The 21,382-nt window shown below is 38.3% G+C and overlaps 1 protein-coding gene across 1 annotated transcript in view; it reads left to right on the forward strand.

Annotated features, from left to right (window-relative positions):
• The window catches only part of tmem8b (transmembrane protein 8B), a 131,713-nt gene that overhangs the window by 52,955 nt on the left and 57,376 nt on the right, over positions 1 to 21,382 (forward strand). The window contains exons 3-5 of the mRNA XM_017451268.3: positions 4,034 to 4,241; positions 12,998 to 13,131; positions 18,920 to 19,188. Of these exons, the coding sequence (XP_017306757.2) occupies positions 4,034 to 4,241; positions 12,998 to 13,131; positions 18,920 to 19,188 (611 nt within the window). The remainder of the gene's footprint in view (positions 1 to 4,033; positions 4,242 to 12,997; positions 13,132 to 18,919; positions 19,189 to 21,382) is intronic.

Genomic DNA, 21,382 nt, shown 5'->3' on the forward strand with positions numbered 1-21,382 from the left:
GTTTCTGGACACATAAAAATTACGACACAGAACACACACACACACACACACACACACACACACACACACACACACACACACACACACACACACACACACACACACACACACACACACACACACACACCCACACACACACCCACACACACACAGGGGGCATGGTGGCGTAGTGGTTCGACCCCTGCTGTGTTCGGGTTCGACCAACCTGCAGTAACACCACCTTACATTATGCACCTTTAGGTAGAAACACCCCAAACTGTATATGGCAAAATGTGTTATTTTGATTTTACACACACACATTCCTTCAGTAAATCATGGCCTTAGTTCATCATTGCAGATATTACTTCTTTGGAATGAGTAATTTCTTTAAAAAAAATTGACATTTATCATCCCCTCCAAAAGTACTGGAATGACAAGGCCAATTCTTTTGTTTTTACAACACACTGAAGAGATGAAAAAGATGAATATGAGACAATAGATCAGAATTTCAGCTTCAGGGCCTGTTCACACCGGGACGTTTTTCGCAGCACATTAAACGGTCTGTTTTTCCGACACGTTTTTTTATTTTGTGTTCACACTCAGGTGTTAAACACGAGTGATGCGCTGAATGAAAATGCGAATTCACTCCCTGACAGTAGATGGCGCATATTGAAAAGCAGAAATACTCCTGTACACAAGGTGGCGTGCCACAATTTTCCGTTTCTGACACCTGCTCATCACTGAGAAGAAGAAGAGAGCCGTATTTACATCTTTAAGCCGTTCATACACATCAAAAAATAGCCACAGCAAAATAAATCCACTTATATAATATTTAGGGTGTAATTTTGAATCTGCTGCTTTCAAAGGTGAGCTATTTAATTTTGGGTATGTCACTTATGCACTCTCTCACTAAAATGGTGGATGCTGGCATCTGCTCTGGCTTCCTCTTCGTAGATAAGACAGTTTTTGTACTTGAGCGCCATCAGTTTGTACTTTTATGTAAGTTCAGTGGCTCCGGGCACGTGAACAAAAGCACAAATGTCATTGGTTGGCCAGTTTTTTTATGCGGCGCGTCAAAAAAACAAAAAACAAAAAACCCAAACCCATCGATGTAAAAAAAAATTACGCTTTGATGCCATGCATTTTACGCCTGGGTGTGAACACTCCCATTGGCAGCCACTGGGACGTTAAACGGACCGTTTGTGAACATGGCTTTAATTTCCTGATATTTACATCTAGATGTGTAAACCAACTTAGAACATGGCACATTTTGTTTGAACTCACCTAATTTTCAAATGACCCTAAAATATTGGAATATGTGACTGACATGTTTCTTGCTGCTCAGGTGTGTCCTGTTAGATTGATTGTTTAAATAATTAATAGCCCAGTATGTTTACTCCTGGTTTGAGCCCTAGGTTTCGTCTGTGAACACTGCATTTGTTGGTAAAAAGGACAAACCTACATGAAGACCTGAGAGCTGTGGGAGAAAGCAAGACATTTTTGCCACTGAGAAAAGAGAGAAAATCAACCTAGGGTTAGGGTTAGTACAGGCATTGTATTGCACAGGCATTGGGTATATCCGGTACAGCAATTTGGAATGTCCTGAAAAAGAAAGAAGCCACCGCTGTACTAACAACCAGACATGTAAGTCCGGTCAGCCAAGGAAAACAACAACAGCTGATTACAGAAACATTTTGTGAAAGCTGTGAAGAAAAACGGCTGCTTCTGAAATGGGCTTACTAATCTTTTTTGACGATTTAACTCATGATGGTAGCAAAAGTATGAATTCAGAAATCTACAGAAGCATGCTGTCTTCCAATTTACAAGGAAATTGATCCAATCTAAGTATTTACTTTTATTTACTTTAAGACTGTAAAATCTGTTCACTTTAATTTTACTCACATAAAAATTGGGTGGTCTGGCTCCAAAGGTTCCATTTAAAAAAAAAAAGTTGTTTAACACATTTAGATGTAAATATCAGGAAATGAAAGCTGAAATTCTGATCTGTCCTCTTATATTTATATTTTTTATCTTTTATCCATGGCTCACTGTAATAGGGCTACACAAACAGATGGAACACTTGAATGATGTTTACTTCAAAGACTGTGTGATTGGGTGTTTAGGTGATTATAGTAATTTGCTAGTGTAATTGATAGACATCAGTAAGTGTGAGTCTCCAGAATAAAAATTTGACGCTAACATTATACCTGCGGTCCTCATTGTAATTATGATCCTTGTTCATTTTAACGATACAGAATTATTTCACTGTGTTTCAAATTCTGGGAACCACTGTTTACCCACTTTTGTAGATGACATGGAGGTTTCATAATGGGTTTAAAATCAGATTTGGCTTTACTGAAATTCATCATGCCTATTTGTGAATGAAAAAACGATTCGAATGGGGTGCACAATAGATAAAGCGTGTAGTGTGTCCAAAATTATGCATGTTTCAGTTTTCTCATTAAGATACACATTGTTGTGTGAGACACATAATGGGATACAAATCTGACTCATGGGTAATCAGGATCATTTCATTTTATAATTCAGTCCATTACAAAAACTTCCCTGCTTTTAAAGGTTTCTCCTTTTTTGTCTCGCAGGGACTTTTCATAGTATATTTAACTTCAATTGTTCAATCATCATGTATCATAATCACACTGAAAATAATGTGCTTTGTTTGACTAAAGTACACTCATACAGCCCAGTCTGTCCTCCTCGGTCATAGTCTTTTTTTTTTACCCAGGGACAAAAATAAACCTGTACACCACAAGGACAAAAGACTCTCTACACTGACATGCTCCAGACATACAAGCTCCTCGGGTGCACAGAGAGAGGGAGGAGGGTGGTATGATTTTTCGAACAGCACTACATTTGGAGTTTGAGTTATTATCTGCCAAAGAGCCTAGACCACGAGATCTGAACACGATACCGCTCTGGGATGGTATCTGTGTGGGATAGGAACGGGGGGGGACACTCCACCACATCCACCACATCCATGGTGGTCCTCTTGAAGAAGATATGCTTAAGGATATCATTACAGTCTGCTGCTGCATTTGCACATGGACTTGTATTGTTAAATATTCATGGGGTTGAGAAGCACACTACAGAGAACACACCTACTCACCGAGTGCAAGATACACACAAAGATAATAAGTGTACATTTCTATCACAAGGTGTTCCACCACATTACTACTTCATTCAGTCTCCTACATAGTATAAAAATAAAAACGAGCGCGAGATAGCAATTGTCAGCTGTTATTTTGATTCCTATTCGCATGAGTATTTTGCATTTGAAGCCTGTCAGGATTCCAATTGACATACTATGGGATCCCAGCTCAGCGGGCCAAGCGAAAGAAATCACAGGAGGTGAAGGCTTTCATGTCATATGATCCGTGGCAGATTCCCGCTGTCAGACCTCTTTTTAATCTTGAATGGCAGCACTGAAGGAGAAAGGCACCGTTTTAGCCCTCTGTCTCTCACATAAAAATAAATAACAAACGACTCAGGAAACACGGAACCATTCCACTCATTGATTTGCATCATTTTTCACCACTTTAGCTGAGATTACAGCATAGCAAAAAGCATTGTTCCGCTTGAACACCCGCCAAATTCCAGATCGTTTCTCAAAACATTAAAAGTAGCGCAATGTTGGAATATTTATTTTACATTTCAGTCTAGTTCATGCATAATTTAGTATTAGTCACAATGCTTTGTTTAACTTCCTGTAAAAGAATATTTTGAATTTCATTTGACATCCTTTTTCTGTCTGTCTGTCTGTCTCTCCCTCTCTCTCTCTCTCTCTCTCTCTCTCTCTCTCTCTCACACACACACACACACACACACACTGTTGCTTGCTCACCCAAATCTAATTAAATGTGCTGATCTTATTGCTTGTTTGATTTATGAAAACAGTAATGAGATGAGCACAGCTATAATTTTAGCAAATCAGAACTTTCGATAGAACTAAACAGCAACAGATTATGACTCATTTTATTCATGCTCTCTTCCTGCCTATACTCCTCCATACATTAAATGTGTCTACTCTGGTTGGCAGGTATTTCAGGTCAGGTGCCCCGCCGGTCATCAACCCCTTGAACACCCGTTTCCCCAAGGACACCATCGTCCCAGGGTCCTTTGCTGTCACGCTGACATGGACGCTGCCCAACCGTACTACGGGGGTGTTCAATGTTACCAGCCCTCTCCCTGGAGACTGGTTCTTGGCTGCACATCTGCCAAAGGATGAAGGGAAAATCTCTGTCAAGGTGAGAGCAGACTGTGAGCTCATTATAAAGCATTTTATGCAAATGTTATTGATTCTGGTGGAAGCCTTTTGTTCATAATGCTAAATCAAACATTCAGACCTCTTGTATAATAGCTGCCATCTTGTTAGCTGGCGATGGAAAATTAAGAGCAAATGTGTTATCCTTGTCAGTCATGAATTATTACCAATGTGCTCAGGTGCCAAATGTGTGTAGCTGTTATAATCGATTTTTTTTTTTTATGTTGGAAAGCCAGAATATAAAACAGACTGTTCTTGAATTCATGTGCATACAAGTTTTATGAACTAAATGACTTTAATAAACTTTTATACACTAAATGAGTATTTTGTGTACATTAAGGATGCAACTGAATATGAACACGTTACTCGGAATAAACGGATAACGTGTTCTAAACAGATACAAATATGAATAGGAGGTTTTTATTTTTGTCAGAAAGTTTCACAGGGTATCTTATTGATACTGAACTGGGATTAGAATCTCTTGGGTTACAACAAAAAGGTTGTGTCATAGGAGGCACAAGTGAGTGGTCATATACAGTATAAATCTCATAGGAGAAACAAAGACCATGCTTTTTAATATGCGATGCATTTACAGTGTTCATTCATTCATGCTTCGTGATCCTTAGTGATCAGAGTCATGGTGGTTTAAAATAGTTTACTAGTTTGTTTATATTTTGGGAAACAGAACCAGTGAAATTCATAAAAAAAAATATATTACATGCAGATACAAACAAAAATAATAACTGCAAAAACAGGATTAAACAACATGCACACGTCAACACAAGCCTGGAAAAGTAAGTGTTACTAAAAAGAAACAGCTGGAGGTTATTTGGGAACAGGTCAGTAACATGACTGGGTATAAAAAAAGAGTATCTTAGAGAGGCTCAGAAGTAAAGATGGGCAGAGGTTCACCAATCTGCAAAAAAACTGTGTCTACAATTTGTGGTACAATTTCAGAATAATGTTCCTCAATGTAAAATCATCTACAGTACATAATATCATCAAAAGTTTCAGAGAATCTGGAGAAATCTCTGTGCGCAAGGGACAAGGGTGAAAATCAATATTGCATGCCCGTGATTGTCAGGCCCTCAGGCGGCACTGCATTAAAAACAGGCATGATTCTCTAATGGAAATCATGCAGGGCTCAGAAACACCTCCAGAACTCATTGTCTGTGAACTCAGTTCGCCGTGCAATCCACAAATGCTACTTAAAGCTCTGTCATGCAAAGAAGAAACCATATGTGAACATGATCCAGAAATGCCGCCGTTTTTTCTGGACCAAAACTCATTTAAAATGGACTGAGGCAAAGTGGAAAACTGTTCTGTGGTCAGACGAATCAAAATTTGAAATTCTTTTTGGAAACCATGGACGCCGTGTCCTCTAAACTAAAGAGGACTAAAGAGGAGAGGGACCATCTAGCTTTTTATCAGCATTCAGTTCAAAAGCCTGCATCTCTGATGGTGGAGGTGCATTAGTGTCTAGGGAATGGGCAGCTTTCACATCTGGAAAGACACCATCAATGCTGAAATGTATATAAAGGTTTTAGAGCAACTTCCATCCAGATTCCATCCCATCTTTACTTCTGAGAGACTCTGCCTCTCTAAGATACTCTTTTTATACCCACTCATCTTACTGACCTGTTGCCAATTAACCTAATTAGTTGCAAAATGTTCCTTCAGCTGTGTCTTTTTAGCAACACTTACTTTTCCAGCCTTTTGTTGCCTCCGTCCCAACTTTTTTTGAGATGTATTGTGGCCATCAAATTCAATTACCTTATTTTTTCCTTAAAATGGTACATTTGCTCAGTTTAAACATTTGATATGTTTCTATGTTCTACTGTGAATAATATATGGGTTTATGAGATGTGTGTTTGTGTGTGTGTGTGTGTGTGTGTGTGTGTGTGTGTGTGTGTGTGTGTGTGTAGCTCATTTTTCCTCTGGACAAAAACAGCCAATGTGTTTACTTTCTCTGTGAACAATAATCAGGGTTATAATCAGGGTCAATCATTCATCATGGGATATGCTTAAATTATCTGTGTCAGCAGCGGCTAAATTAGGATATAATAATGACTTTCTGCAAGTTAAAACAAATGTACAGCGGGCTGTGAAACTGAAGTAGGAAAAGGGGAAGCAGCAAATGGAGCACATTTAAAGGAATCACGTTCATACCCTAGCATTCTGAATAGTCGTACACAAATTAACGCATGTTGTGCACTTATGACCATCATTATCTGGCACATAATGGATATAAAACTAATGGCGTTGCCGCATATAAACATTTTAAATCAAATGTGCTTTTTATTGTTTGTTGACACGATTTCTTTACTGTGCAATAAGAGTGCATCTAGATTTAGGCTTAACGATGTGCAGAAAACATGTACAATCAATAACAAAGAATAGCTTGCCTATATCAGCTAGTTAGTGTTGTCTTTGCACATAATATAAACACTTTCTCAGCCCTAATGAATGGTTTTGTGTGAAATTGCTTGTTGTCAAACTCTATCTTGGAAAAAATCATCCTCTCATGATCTAACAACCCATATAAATCCCAGTTTCTTAAAGAGCCGAGTTTATATGCAGAGACTTTTCTCTACCTCTGGCATTTATAATTGCCTGCTTATAGTGTGGTTTGTCTGTATATCATATACATATGTTAGGATATTTCTCTCAACTGTGGAGAGAAACATCAGTGTGTAGAGATGAATGATTAGTCTCAAAATGTAAAGATTTCTCTAGTGTATGCAATATTTACAATGTTGGCTTTACAATATTGATAAGTGGCAAACCCTAAATAAATACGATGCAACATGGTTTCAATATATCACACGTTTCTGGACAACTGTAAGGAAAATATGGTAATTCTACCCACCTCTAAATGATAACTGTAATGCCTTTTGAAAATTCATTCATTTTGTTTATATAACTGGATCCCAAGATAGATATGAATAGGAAATTCACTATTCATGTTTGTATTAATTAAGTTATTTTTGTTAATGAAAGTTTGCCAGAAAAGTTCACAGTGCATCTGATTATGGCTAGAGGTGTGCATCCCTAGAAGAACCCAGCAAACTTTCATGCGAGTATATGTGAGATGTGTGATTCATCATTAGTAACTGTCTGGTCAGTGTGGTTATTTAAATTAAGCTACTAGTTTGATCAACTTTGTGAAATAGAACCGATTAAATTCATTAGAATATATCACTAGAATATATGACAGACAGGTACAAACAAAAGAATAACTGCATGAGTGGAATTAAAAAACTAATTGGCCCATGCATACTCTCTGAGCATCTTTTTTTTTGCCAGTATTTTCAGTCTTTGAGTGCTTAGTGTATGTTTATTTATTTATTTATTTATTTATTTATTTATTTATTTAAAAGTTATTTTATTTAAAAACAAAAAAATGCTTTCAGTTTAGGCCATGCCCACTTTGGGTTTAAATCCTAATACATACTGTATACTGATATTTGGAACACTAAACAGATAAGATACAGATATAGATACAGACAGTGGCATTATGTTACAGGTCTAATATAAAGTTATATACTACAGACCAGCAGATTAATATTAATACATGTAGGAGAGAGTCACAGACTAATTGGAAGGACAAATCGTTTTATCAGGCACTGTGCAACAACTCCGAGTCAGTTATGGAGACTGGCATTTTCACCCAATGGTGGACAAAGTCATCAAGAGGTTTGACACAGGCAGTAAGACCCAGCTGTCCTGTAAACAGTAAACAACAGCTGTCTCATAAACATAAAAGCCAGCTTGTGTGTCAACATGTGAGCTGTTCGACGAAACCAGTTAGACATTATGAGGTAATACTGACTCTGCTGTCTGTTAGACTCTATACTTGCACTATGAAATCTAGCATAGGGATTCATGTACGGTCAGGTTAAAGTCATTATTTGCGTATAGTTAAAGGACATTAAATTCCTCTGTCGTCTGTGTGGCTAGAGTAATTGTGATAAACAACAGGAGCCATCACCTGGTGGACTGTGGTATGGATGTGGTTCCAGCAAAGTATTTCAGTGGGTTTAACCAAGCACTCAAAAATAGAAAAACAACAACAACAACAAAAACCGGCATCAGCTTGTCCAGTTTTTTTAAGCATGATTGACCTCTGTTGCAGCTTAGCCAATGGAAATCGCATGCATTTATTTAAATTATTTAGCTGTAGGTAGCTCATTTATAAGGAGAATAGATTGAATAGATTTTCACCAATTTTTGACGTTAAAACAGTCGACTATAAAAAAACAGGATATGTAAAGACGATTGCACATACACATACTGTCTATGTTTATTCTCTATTTCTAATCAAAAGCAGAGGTCTTATCTTTTCAGAGTCAATGGTACTAAATTGGTAATGTGAACACCACTGTGAAACATAAGCACTAACATGTGAAACATAACAAAACATAACCACTTGAAATTGTCTCATTTATAGACACAAACTAGGTACTAATGGTTCAGCGTTCAAAGTAAATATAGTCAGTTTAGTCACATTAGTAGCATCCAGGCCTTTGTACGCAAGGGATTTTATGTTCCTGGAACTTTACTAATTTCTTACACTGTGTTAACTTTTCTGATGCCTAGTATACACAAAGGACATAAGACAATTTCTGCTAGCTCCAAGTTTGTGTCTAATCAGTGGGCACCTCTGCAACGTAAGATCTAAGAAGTCACAGCAGCTCAGGTCGCCGGAGCATCTCTGCTAGCTGGAGATGCTATTATGGCTCAGCAGTGACCAAAAGCTCAGTGCAATGACAGTTTGTCTCAAGCTAACCACACTCTCTCTCTGAATCAATGAGATAATTGGGAGCTGTCAGGAGCTTGGAGATATGATTTCGCCCAGAACACCAAGGTTTGATTTAGGCAGTGGCCACACAAGAGGAGGAAATCTGTCAATTTAGTGCTGGTTTGTCTCTCTGTAGCATTTTCAATCAGCTGCTGTCAACAGGAAAGTTATTCATGAAACTCATTCTCACTGGTCTGGTGTGCATTATTAAGCCCAGCCAGAGATTTGTTGAAGCAAAAACCAAACTAGAGGATGGTGAGAATGGTGTGAGGTCTAACTTAAATCTCTAGTTCCCCAGAGTATCTGCCTTGTATGGTTCAGAACACACTCTAATTGTGTTTCCAGGTGAAGAGGCAGTAGGGAAGCCGTTTAGTCTACTCGGGTTGCGTGGCAACTAAATTTAATAGGGTTAAAATAAAAAACGAAAAAAACTGCTATATGGTAAGATGATCTGAGTTAGAGCTGCTGTTCAAGCTGTGCAACTTCTTTTTTTTTTTTTTTTTTTTGACATTGCTTACCTAACTAATGCAATGTGAGAAGATGTTCTGGACAATAGGGAAGAGTTTGGGGTTTTCACGTACATCTGTGTCATTACAAGAGCTGGAGATGAGCAAAGCACAGGGACAGACTTTAAACAATTTCTGAGACTGTGCCACTTGTTGCACCAGAACTGAATGTATGAAAGTTTATTTGCATGTCATATGATTAAATAAAGCTTTTGTAAGGATGCCAAGCCGATCCAGTTACGCAATGCCAAAATGATGCAGTGAAAGCATGGAGATGGGAGTTAGCAGTGTGGAGGGTTTAAGGCAAAGCTATGTCTTGTCCTCCTCCCTTTTTCAGCACCAGCTGTGCTTTATGTATGCAGCCATGCACAAACAACAGATGGGGCTCCTTCTCCAGTTTGTTATTTAATGGTGGAGGTGGTTTTCACTTCCCTTTCCATCCTGATTATCCTGCCTTCATCGCCATTGTACCATTTCAAACCGATGGCGGATCTAGTGCTGTGTGCTTTGTAGGGAGTTGATCAGAAATCAGCCACCACTGTAGGAAAGTAAGTGGTAAGGGAAAAATTATAAAAATGTTTGTAAATCATAAGCTCTAGATGATGCTTTGTAACAGAATGCAAATCCATCATTAAGATATTGCTAATGAATCAAGTATCAAGGTCAAAAGAACATTGGCATGCCCAAATATAATCAATAATCAAGCTAACAGTTTCTTCTCTGCATGTCCAGATTTAAGGTCCGAGGTATCACATAGCAGACAGAAAGCACCCAGTGAGACAATTTTAGAGCTGGTGGCTGGCAGGATAAGTAATTGCCTGATAGATTGTAACAAAATGAACGAGCACACTAATCAAGCTGAGCACGAATTAGACCATGATGATACACAAGAGATAATGAACTATGCATGACTTCCACAAATGTCTGGCGTAATGACACCTGTCCAACAGAGCGGATCCACATATCAGGCCATAATGAAATGTGAACTAACAAACTAACTAACTAACTAACTAACTAACTAACTAACTAACTTACTAACTAACTAACTAACTAATTATCTATCTATCTATCTATCTATCTATCTATCTATCTATCTATCTATCTATCTATCTATCTAACTCACTAACCATCCATCCATCCATCCATCTTCATTAACTGCTTTATCCTGGCCAGGGTTCAGTTGGATCCAGAGCCTATATCAAGAACACTGGGGTGGGAATACTGCCCAGATGGGATGTCAGTCCATCGCGCACACACATTCATACACTCATTAATTCAGGAGCATTTTAGCATAGCTATTTCACATAGGAAAAAATTGCCTTTCTTGATCTCTGAATGTATAAAAATAAATAACCATCCACCCATTTTTATGTTAAATAAAGAAGATTACAAGATTATTAAAAAGATAACCACTGAGGCAATAAAAACATTACACAATTCATACCACCTCACAGTAAGACCATTAGTCCTCCCTCTTTCTTCATTCTTGGTCATTTTTAATACTAGTACATCAATGTAAGGAGTATTTTGCAGTGTGGGTGATTGTCACTCGCAGGGTTATTGTTTTGCTGCATTGAGCTGACAGGTTTAGCGATAAATCAGCCACTTGTTCTCTATCTTATGTAGTAATAACATGCCTGACTGACCACAGTGGGAAAACGTCACTGATTTGCACTATGTCTCTGTCAGGATTGTCTCAAGCAAATGAGTATATGAGAATCCCCCATCACTGGAGCTAGAAAGTACAGTTAGCCATGAAAAAATATATGGCACATCAAAGTGCTGTCTGAACTGTAACAGTAGAAGTCAATAAAAAAAGAGAAAGGTGTCACACAGGAGCTTTTTTTTTGCTGCAGGAACACCAGCATTCCCATACCTGTGAGGTCAGGGTGATTCTGTATAAGAGATACGTTGAGGGAATTTCCGTACTCAACATGGAAAATCTACCAGAATGGAAGGAGATGGGGAAGCAAGAAGAAGAAGAGGAGGGGGTGGTGCTTGGGTCCTGTTTGACAATGATTAATGTCTTTGAGGAAGGGGCTACCTGCTACAGAGAGAGGCCAGAGGGTGAATGATGAAATGCTGCATTGTAATTTGGCAGCATGTACCATAATAAATAATACAAGCTCCAGTGGAACACCTCTCCAACCTCCTCCCTCACTTTTCCCCCCACCTTTCTCTCTCTCTCTCTCTCTCTCTCTCTCTCTCTCTCTCTCTCTCTCTCTCTCTCTCTCTCACACACACACACACCTCATTCCCTTGTGCAATCTCCATGTGAAAATTTGTCCTTGCAAATCTATACAACACATCTGTTCTTTAATTTGAGCCTATACACCATCTGGATGCTGCTGAAATTCTTTGTTTTTCTTGCATTCTTTGGATCTCAGCTGTGATTCTGTTGCCAGTGGCTTCAACAAAAGCGAACAGCAGCTGAGAATCTTGCAACATGGTTATACAACTGGGATTTTACATCAGCATACAAAAGAACTAAGGCATGTATTGATTACATCTGTAGGCATTTGGCTTTGGCCAAAAACATATCTTAAGACTTGACAGTATACCGTGCTGTATGCTACAGTAGTTTTAAATGTTACCCCAGACTCAAGTCTAGATTGGTCTCTAGTGGGTTGGTTGCTTGGCAGTGCCTGAATATTGAGATCTGGCCACCCAAACTGCATAGCCAATTTCAGAACATATGCAAAACAACCTGTTTTACCACAATTCTATGTGGATGGAACCCCTGGCACAGTTCTGTCAACTCTGCTTACAGTAGCACAGAGTCCACCTTCCCACATTCTCATTGGTTCTCGCTATATCGCTTTGCTTCTTATTTGCATAAACTCTGACAAACCGTTCTGGCTTGCTTACTTCCTACTTCATATCACCAATCACCAGCTCTCAAAAATTACTTCTGCACTGTCTTGTTGCTGCTGGTTTGAGCACGGGGTTAGTTGATTGATTAGACTAAAATCAGTCTTTATTTTTCTACCGCAATCTCATTGCCAATTCCTGCTATTATATAAAATTCACAATAAATCCTACATATTAAAATGTCATCCTTCTAGCTGCTTCCATTACACAGAAATGGTTAAATAACTTGTCCGTTGTTGTTGTATAACAGCTCAAATGTCGAGGATTTCGTGTTCTTGCAAAGTATGTGTCAGTTTATGCTAGCCATGCGTTTGATCTCTTTCTTCCATGGGAAGTGTGAGTTGCGAAACAGCATGCAACGCAAAGGTGTTGTCACACAACATAGTGATGGCTGACAGTTATGGGAGGTGATGTTGTCTTGAGAACTATAGTTAAGACAGTAACTTGGTCTCAGTAGGACCCGATGTTTGCTTTTATCTCATTTCGCAGCCAAGCGCTACTTGGATTTAGTGATCAGACAGCTTGCTTATGTTTTTTTTGTTTTTTTATCTTCCTCTTTAGGGTCTTCATGAAGAATGTCAGTACCTCTTCCAACCTCAGCTCATAGTCCAGAGGCTTATCGGGATTTCGGTGCTCTACCCTGGCTACTTCATAGACCAGATGATTCCAGGTCACAACAGATCTGTTCTCTACAAGTGAGTGGACATTTTAGTATTGCACACCATGACAGGAAAACTGAATACACAGATAGTTGAGTACATAAACAAATGCAGATAGATGAGCACACACAAGTATGCAAATATACTCAGGCACTAGCCCAGCTGGGAATGATTGATTCATCCCTGATATGATGATGCTGAAAGGCTCATTTTTTGCAGGTAGATTCCACAAACATCAGTCTGATATCTATTTTAGGATCCAAAGCTTCAATGAGGCTGATAAGAACGCTTGTGCCATTTGCAGCACTGCTCAGCATACTAACAGCAGGATGTCTGTATCACACATGCACACACTCACACACACACACACACACCCTCTTCATCATTCTGTGCACATCGTTTTCTGTTCTCTTTCATAGGCCTCCATCATTATGATGTTCAAATATTAATTAGTGTCTCAAATAGCAAGCAACCTTTTCTTTAAATAGAAATGGAAGCATCTAAGAGACATAGGTGTGAAATCAGAGCAGTGCATAACCTTGGAAAATAAAGAGTGTGAAAGTCTCAACATGGTCTCATGCTTCAATTCAATACACACCGCACAAATCGTATGAAAAGATGAAAAGTTACAGAGCAGGGATAGTGTTCATACCTTTTCCTGTGAATGAAATTGAACAAAATATAACCATATCACCTTAGTTTTTAAATCGGTACAGTTTTTCATGACATCAGGTTTTTTTTCCACCTTCAAAAGATGCAATGCAGTAGTTTTTATATAAAGAACATAAACTCATAAATCATATTATTAATAATACTGGTTGGTTTTAAAATCACTGTTACTGATTACTATGAAGGTTTCAGACTAGATAAGGCTAAATGTACTAAAAGTAGAGTCAGGGATTTTTATGTCAGAATATTTTCTGTAATATTTGGTGAGGCTCTCCTCACATTCTGGCAGCTGTCAATAAAATATCTGCTTAGAGGAAAAATGCAGCATCTGTAGTGCCACATATTCTGCAAACAGAAAAAAAAACATGTGGACCACTAATATTTAATCAATGAGAACGAAGAGGCATCTCTAGAGGCCATCATCCTAAACAAGTCATATTTTATGGTGTACATAGCCTTATAAACAAATAAACTCATAATTATGTCACATTTAATTAATAGCACTCAAGTTCTCATAATTTGCCATAGATAACCCTGAAGTCAATGTGCTATTATAAACCACAATTATTTAAAATAAATAAATAAATAAATAAATTAATAAATAATAATAATAATAATAATAATTATAATAATAATAATAATAATAATAATAATAATAATAATAATAAACCCCAAACGTTTTGACCATCAACTGAAGCTCATGTCAAGCTCACTAAACAATTAAATAAACTTTTCACCAGAATAAACATTACTCAGAAATTGAAATTATTTAATTAGTTGTGAAATAAACATAATGGTGCAGAAAATTGGAAATAGCAATACATCATTTAAGCCTGAACGAAATGGGAGCGGATTCCAAAGAGACAATTTAAATTCAAAGAACCCTGTTTACTGGAACGGTCATGATGGATCATGTAAACAAATTGTGTTCTGTTTGATTAAGTGTTTGATGCCTTGTTCACATTGCTTAATTACCTTGCTACAAAAGTGGAGACAGAATGAACTGTGTCATGAGTGAAAAAATGGAAACTCGCCTAGGTTTGTAATTAGTTTATGCTTATGAATAACATGAAATCCCGAGCCAATTATGCTTCTGTTTAGGGTTCAATATAACACAATTTAACGATTTAACATCAAACTTAGATGTAGATGTGAGTACATGATATACAGTATATGCCCAAAAATTTGTGGACATCTGACCATCACATACATACAGTCATGTGAAAAAAATAAGTACACCCCATGGAAAAAATAAGTACACCTCATGATGTCAGGAATGATGATTGACAGACTTATAGGCATCCACAAACTTTTTTCTGAAGGCCTTATAGAACTTTTTAGATCTTGGCATGATGACACCACACACTCAATAATAAAGGGAACACCAGACACTAGATATGAGAGGGGTATAAATAAGACAGGTTCCCCCTGCACTACCTAAGTAGGTTCACTGGCACCTGATCTTGAACACCTGATTCTAATTTATGGGTTTGAAGGTGTGATAAATGTGGGGGTGTACATACTTTTTCCATGTGAATGATCTGTTTTTTTGTTAATTTAAATTGTGAAAATTACTACAAAATGTCAGTTTTATGTGTCATTTTATAGTGTATCAACTTTATTAATAGGCACTGTTTCAAAAAGGATCAAATGTTTGCTTGTCCAAATACGTAAAAAAAAAATATATATTTCCATGAGGTGTACTTATTTTTTTGCATGACTGTATGTGGGCTTTTCCCAAAAGTTGGAAGCACACAAGTGTATATATAATGTCTTTGGATGCTGTAGCATTACAATTTCCCTTCACTGCCACTAAGAGGCCCACACCTGTTCCAGTATGACAATGTCCCTGTGCACAATGTGTGGTCCATGAAGACATGGTTTGCCAAGGTTGGTGTAGAAAAACTCAAGTGATCTGCACTGAGCCCTGACTTCAACTTGACTGAACACTTTTGGGATGAACTACAACACACTACACCCCAGACCTCCTCACCCCAACATCAGTGCCTGACCTCACTAATGCTCTTGGGGCTGAATGAGCACAAATCCCAATAGACACACTCCAAAATCTAGTGGAAAGCCTTCCTAGCCTTCTGTGGAGGAGTAAATCTGGAATGGGTGGTCAGATGTTCACAAACATTTGGCCACATAGTGTATGCATATACAATACACTCACCATCCACTTTGTTAGACACACTGTACACTTGCTCATTCATACAGTTACCCAATTGGCCAATCATGTGGCAGCAGCATAATGCCTAAAATCAAGCAGGTCAAAAGCTTTAGTTAATGTTCACATTAAACATCACTCTGTGGAAATGAGAACTCCTGGGGTTTTCATGTGCAACAGTTTCTAGAGTTTACACAGAACGTTGCAAAAAAAAAAAAAGCATTCTGTGAGCAGCAGTTCTGAAGATGGAAATGCCATGTTCGTAAGAGAGGTCAGAGGAGAATGGCCAGACCGGCTTCAGCTGACAAGAAGAACTAATCTGTACAATCATGGTATGCAGAAATGTTAGGTTTTTCTGTGAACTTCATGTACAGGTTGTGGATTTCAGTTTCCTGTGTTAGTGTATCACGTGTATTACTCTAAGCCAGTGGTTCTCAACCAGGGGGGAGAGATCGGAAGGGGGTGCACAAATTGTTATCAAGAAAAAAAAACACAGTCAGGGCATCAAATACTCAGTGTATTTTATTGCTTTTCAAATAAAATGTGCATAAATGAAAAACCCCGCATTCCCTCTCCCTCTGTATTTTCTTTTTGCTGGGGAGAGGCGGAGCTTAACCTGCCTTTTATCTAGCTCTCAGTGCAGACCAGTGTTGCCAATTTAGTGCATTTTCAGACCCCTTTAGCTACTTTTTTTTTTGCAAAAAAAGAAGAAAAAAGCAACTAGCGACAAATCTAGCGACTTTTTGGACAAACCTTATTAACTTTCCAAATGTGGCCAGTACTGTCCTGCAAGCGCGAGGTCTCGCTTTCCCGCTGCACTCTCAACTCTCTCTGCATCTGCTCTGTTCAGTGAGGGGCTGAGAGCCGGAGATTTAACAATCTGGATAACGGATAACGAGACGCACCCTTCATCCCAATTTACATCCTTCATATGCGAATGTTTATAGAATGTAAGACGAATGGAACGCAACATGTTTTACATGTAAAATAGTCCACGTTATTACAGCCTAGATCTCTTGGTCACAGTAGTTATAGTGTTCAGAAACATTTTTAATCATCCATGTTCCATATCTGTCTGTTAAATAATTTTATAACAGTCATAAAAATTATTTTAAAAAATCACAAGTTATGAAAAGTAATTAAAAAAAAGTACAAAAACACAAAAGCAAAAAAAAATATCTATCTATCTATCTGGTTGAGAACCACTGGAATGGATAATCATTATACCTGGTCTCCTCCAATGTGTGTGTGTGTGTGGGGGGGGTGATCACATGATAGTGGAGGCTTGGGGGTGGGCGGGGGGGGGGGGGGGGGGGGGGGGGGGTCACATGATAGGGGAGGCTTGGGGGGGCTTTAGTTGCAAAAGGGTGCGAACCTCTGCCCTAAGCCTATTTTATCCATTAATACATGCATGGTAGAGAACATGTTAAAGCATCTGAGCCTGTTAACTCAAGAAAAAGATTTTCACACAAGTCCTCAAAGTAGATAAAGAGAAACAAATTATTAACTAATCATATAAACATAATATTATACTTTGCCAGTCTCTTTACAGTCTCTTTCTATTTATTGAGGAAAATGATTTAATATTACATATCTGTGAGTGGCATAAGTATGTGAACCTTTGCTTTCAGTTTGTGGTGTGACCCCCTTGTGCTACAATAACTGCAACTAGATGCTTCCAGTAACTATTGATCAGTCCTGTACATCGGCTTGGAGGAATGTTAGCCCATTCCTCAGTACAGAACAGCTTCAACTCTGGGATATCGGTGGGTTTCCTCACATGAACTGCTTGCTTCAGGTCCTTCCACAACATTTCTACTGGACTAAGGTCAGGACTTTGCCTTAGCCATTCCAAAACTTGTATTCTTTAACCATTCTTTGGTAGAAGGACTTGTGTGTTTAGGGTCGTTGTCTTACTGCATGACCCACTTTCACTTGAGGCACAGTAAAACAGGACCAAACCCTGACACTACCACCACCATATTTCACAGATGGAATAAGGTTCTTATGCTGGAATGCAGTGTTTTCCTTTCTCCAAACATAACAATTCTCAGTTAAACCAAAAAGTTATATTTTGGTCTCTTTCCAATAGCCGCCTTCTATATATATATGATATTTTCTGGCACTGCAGCTATCTAGTTTTTGACAACACTGTCAGCAGTAAGTGGCCATGACATGCCAGCTGTCAGCTTTTATGGTCTCTAACTACTGGGTTTGGTGCATTTGGACACATACTTAAAATCCAAAAGCTTTCATTTATTAAGGCTTGCTTTTTCTTTTTATTCTCTGCCTTTCCCTTGTGTTTGGCATGTTTTATATCTTACATAGGTTTTAGATTGGTCTGTCAGTCAGACTGTTCTTTTGCTGAACAAGTTAGAACAAAGGCTCTGAATCTAACATGGTAATTTTCTGATATCTCAATATGTATAGTTTCTACAATCAGTAAATTGTCAATGTTCTCCCTACACCTTTACGTGTATATATGCTTCACTTTCACACAAGTGTTTAAATACTATCATTAGGAGGTGGCTATGAGTGCAGCTCATACTAAGCACCCCTAAGCCCCCCCCCAGACCCCCCCGGCTCATGTATGTATATTCTATTGGATAAGCATACATTACAGGTCTGAATTAGATATAGTGATGGTCATATAAAAACAATTGTGAAGTAAAAGGCATGAATAGATAGACTATTTTGTATTTGAGGAAATTAATTAATTAATTAAATATGGATAGTGATTCAATTTGCAGTGACATCAGTGGGCAGTGTGATGTGGTAAGCAGAATTTCTAACCTCACAGATTGCTGGCATTTGGACAATAATAGTATATATGTATATACTATATATAGACCACTAATATAAAGAATAGTGGTCCTATGCATGGACTTACATACATAACAATATGGTAGAAGGTTCTGCATTGTGCAGTGTCCAAGCATATGTACCAAACAAACCACCAGAATTTCTTTTCTCTTTGTCTTACAGAGTATTTATCCCCAGTTACATATCTTCAGTAAAGGTTCAGCTGGTGGACTGCAGCACCAGGAACAGGAGCAGTGAAAGCTGCCCAGTCCTCTTGAAGTTGAGAGCTAGAGCTCCACCAGTCCACAACTCCAGTGCTGTGGACTGCAGAGAGAATATGCCATGTGAACTGGAGGTGCCACTGTTGTCTTGGGAACAGTGGTACTACATTCTGGTGGAGCGCTACCTCAGCATCGCAGATGTGTACTTCCGAATTGGTGTACAGGTCAAAGGTAAGAACCTAAAGAACTTTGTCTCTGAATGTTTTTGGTCATATGGAATGTATAGTCGTAGAAGTCATGAGACTAATCTTCATCTGTTCATGAGAATCTAATTATAGCACAATGCCTGTCTTCTTCATGTACTACTTCTGTCTTTAAAAACATGGCTAACAGTTCTAGCTATCTAAAAAGGTTCTTCAAAAAAATCGCGTAAGTGTCTTGGAGGTTTTGGCTTTACTTTCATGTGTGCTGATAAGTCAAAGAAGGACCACATTTATTAGCATGAACGTGTCACTGTATGATGTATTTGGAAGGTTCACTCGTTTATCCTTAGTGACTGCCGATCAGGGTCACGGTAACTTCAATTAGGGTTTGTTTATATTTTGGGAAATAGAACTAAATAAATTTGATAGAAAATATCGCAAGCAAGTCCAAACAAAATCAAGAACTGTGCTAGCTAGATTAAATACACTGTCTAGTTGAGACCAATTATGAACTTTAGTTGAGACCAGTTATGAGCTCAAATAGTTCATATTTAGTTTAATTTTACTTATTTTATTTAGCCTTTATTTAAACAGAGTGTCACAATAACCAGAGGTGAGATGGATTCAAATGCAGCAGAGTGAAATTTATTAGTAGAAACAAGCAGGCAGACAAATCCATTACGATTGGCAAAATCAAAGTCAATTAACAGGTGAGGGTCAGGGGAGGCACAATCAGCATAAACAGGGCAAAGTCGAACCAAGATACCGGGATAACAAACACAGGAAAATAAGGCTTAGTAAATGTCAGGGGCGGATGCACAAACTGAGCGTTTACTTCGCAATTATTAGTGAATGAAAGTCTCTCTTATTAAGTTGTGTGTGTGATATGGAACAGGTGCATGTGATCAATAGTCCGGTGATTGTGAATGTGTCAGTAATAGTGGGTTCTGGGTAACTTAGTCTGGGGCGGCCGTGTCTGTAGGCCACGGTGCATTCTGCTGAACTGAGTTCTGAGTTCACAGATGGAGTTGACCTGACACAGAGTAGTCACATCGAGATAAAAACTCTTTTTCAAGTAAGCCCTAATGAAGAATGCAGCATAATAGTAAACCCTAACAACAATCCGCCACAAGGAATAACAAAAAAAAACAACCAAACACTTAAAACAATTAAAAATAGGAACATTCGAACTGAAACAATTAATTACAAAACAAACGAACAACCAAAATAACCTCTTCTGGTTTAGACCATTCTCGCTTCATGTTAAAATCTGATTACAGATACAGATATGGACCACTAAACATATACAGATACTACACCCCTATTGTAGACATTTAATTTGGTTGTTGTGACCATGCTCACCATGTATTATAACATGTATAATAAACTGAAAATTTTCACAAATAGTCAAATATTACACTGGCTGGTTATGACCACACCAATTTATTACTAGACACTTCCAAAAGTTCATCCACATCTATGCTATATAAGCTATGAAATAAAAAATTGGTGAATTTTTCTGCATTTTCCCATTGGCTTTGTTTTCATCAATAACTCACGCTGTGATGCGTTGTAGTTTATGTTGCAATATAATTTGCCCCTTTATGTGCAATTCCTTTAATTATTATCATGAATTAGCACCAGCGGGAACAGAAAATCCCTCTTTCTGTGGCCTCTTCATGTCATATTCTGGGACAGCATCCTCTGTGGAGCACTTTGATGTAGACATGCTGTCCTGTTGTTGTATATTGCATGAGAAAATCCTTGAGATATTTGAAGTCTGTGGCAAGAAAAGGCTGTGTATTGTGTGTGTGCTTGCGCGCGCGTGCTTGGGTGAGGGGGTTGGGGAACACTGTGTAGTGCCATTTTGTCCAAATAGAGTGCTCGAGGGCACATCTCAGCACGCCAACACCTCACCTCATCTAATGTGATCCTAGACAGGGAATTGCCACTAGGACATTTGGAGGCATGAGCTGGTGTGTATGTTTGAGCATGGAAACACTGAGATTAAAGCAGAACAGATTGATAGTTTGATGTGGGATTCATTACTTATTTATTCGTATTTATAAGCATAAATATTGAAGGCATATGGCTCAGTAGTTTTATTGTTTTCTGATGAAAGCATTTTCAGCTGTAGGAATGTATCAGGATATTGGAACCATGAGTGGTGTTTTTGAACACTGATTTTTCTCACTTAAACCAAGTGGAGCAGGAAAATTAAA

Source organism: Ictalurus punctatus, chromosome 22, assembly GCF_001660625.3.
Source record: "Ictalurus punctatus breed USDA103 chromosome 22, Coco_2.0, whole genome shotgun sequence".
In the NCBI taxonomy this organism is placed as follows: Eukaryota; Metazoa; Chordata; class Actinopteri; order Siluriformes; family Ictaluridae; genus Ictalurus; species Ictalurus punctatus.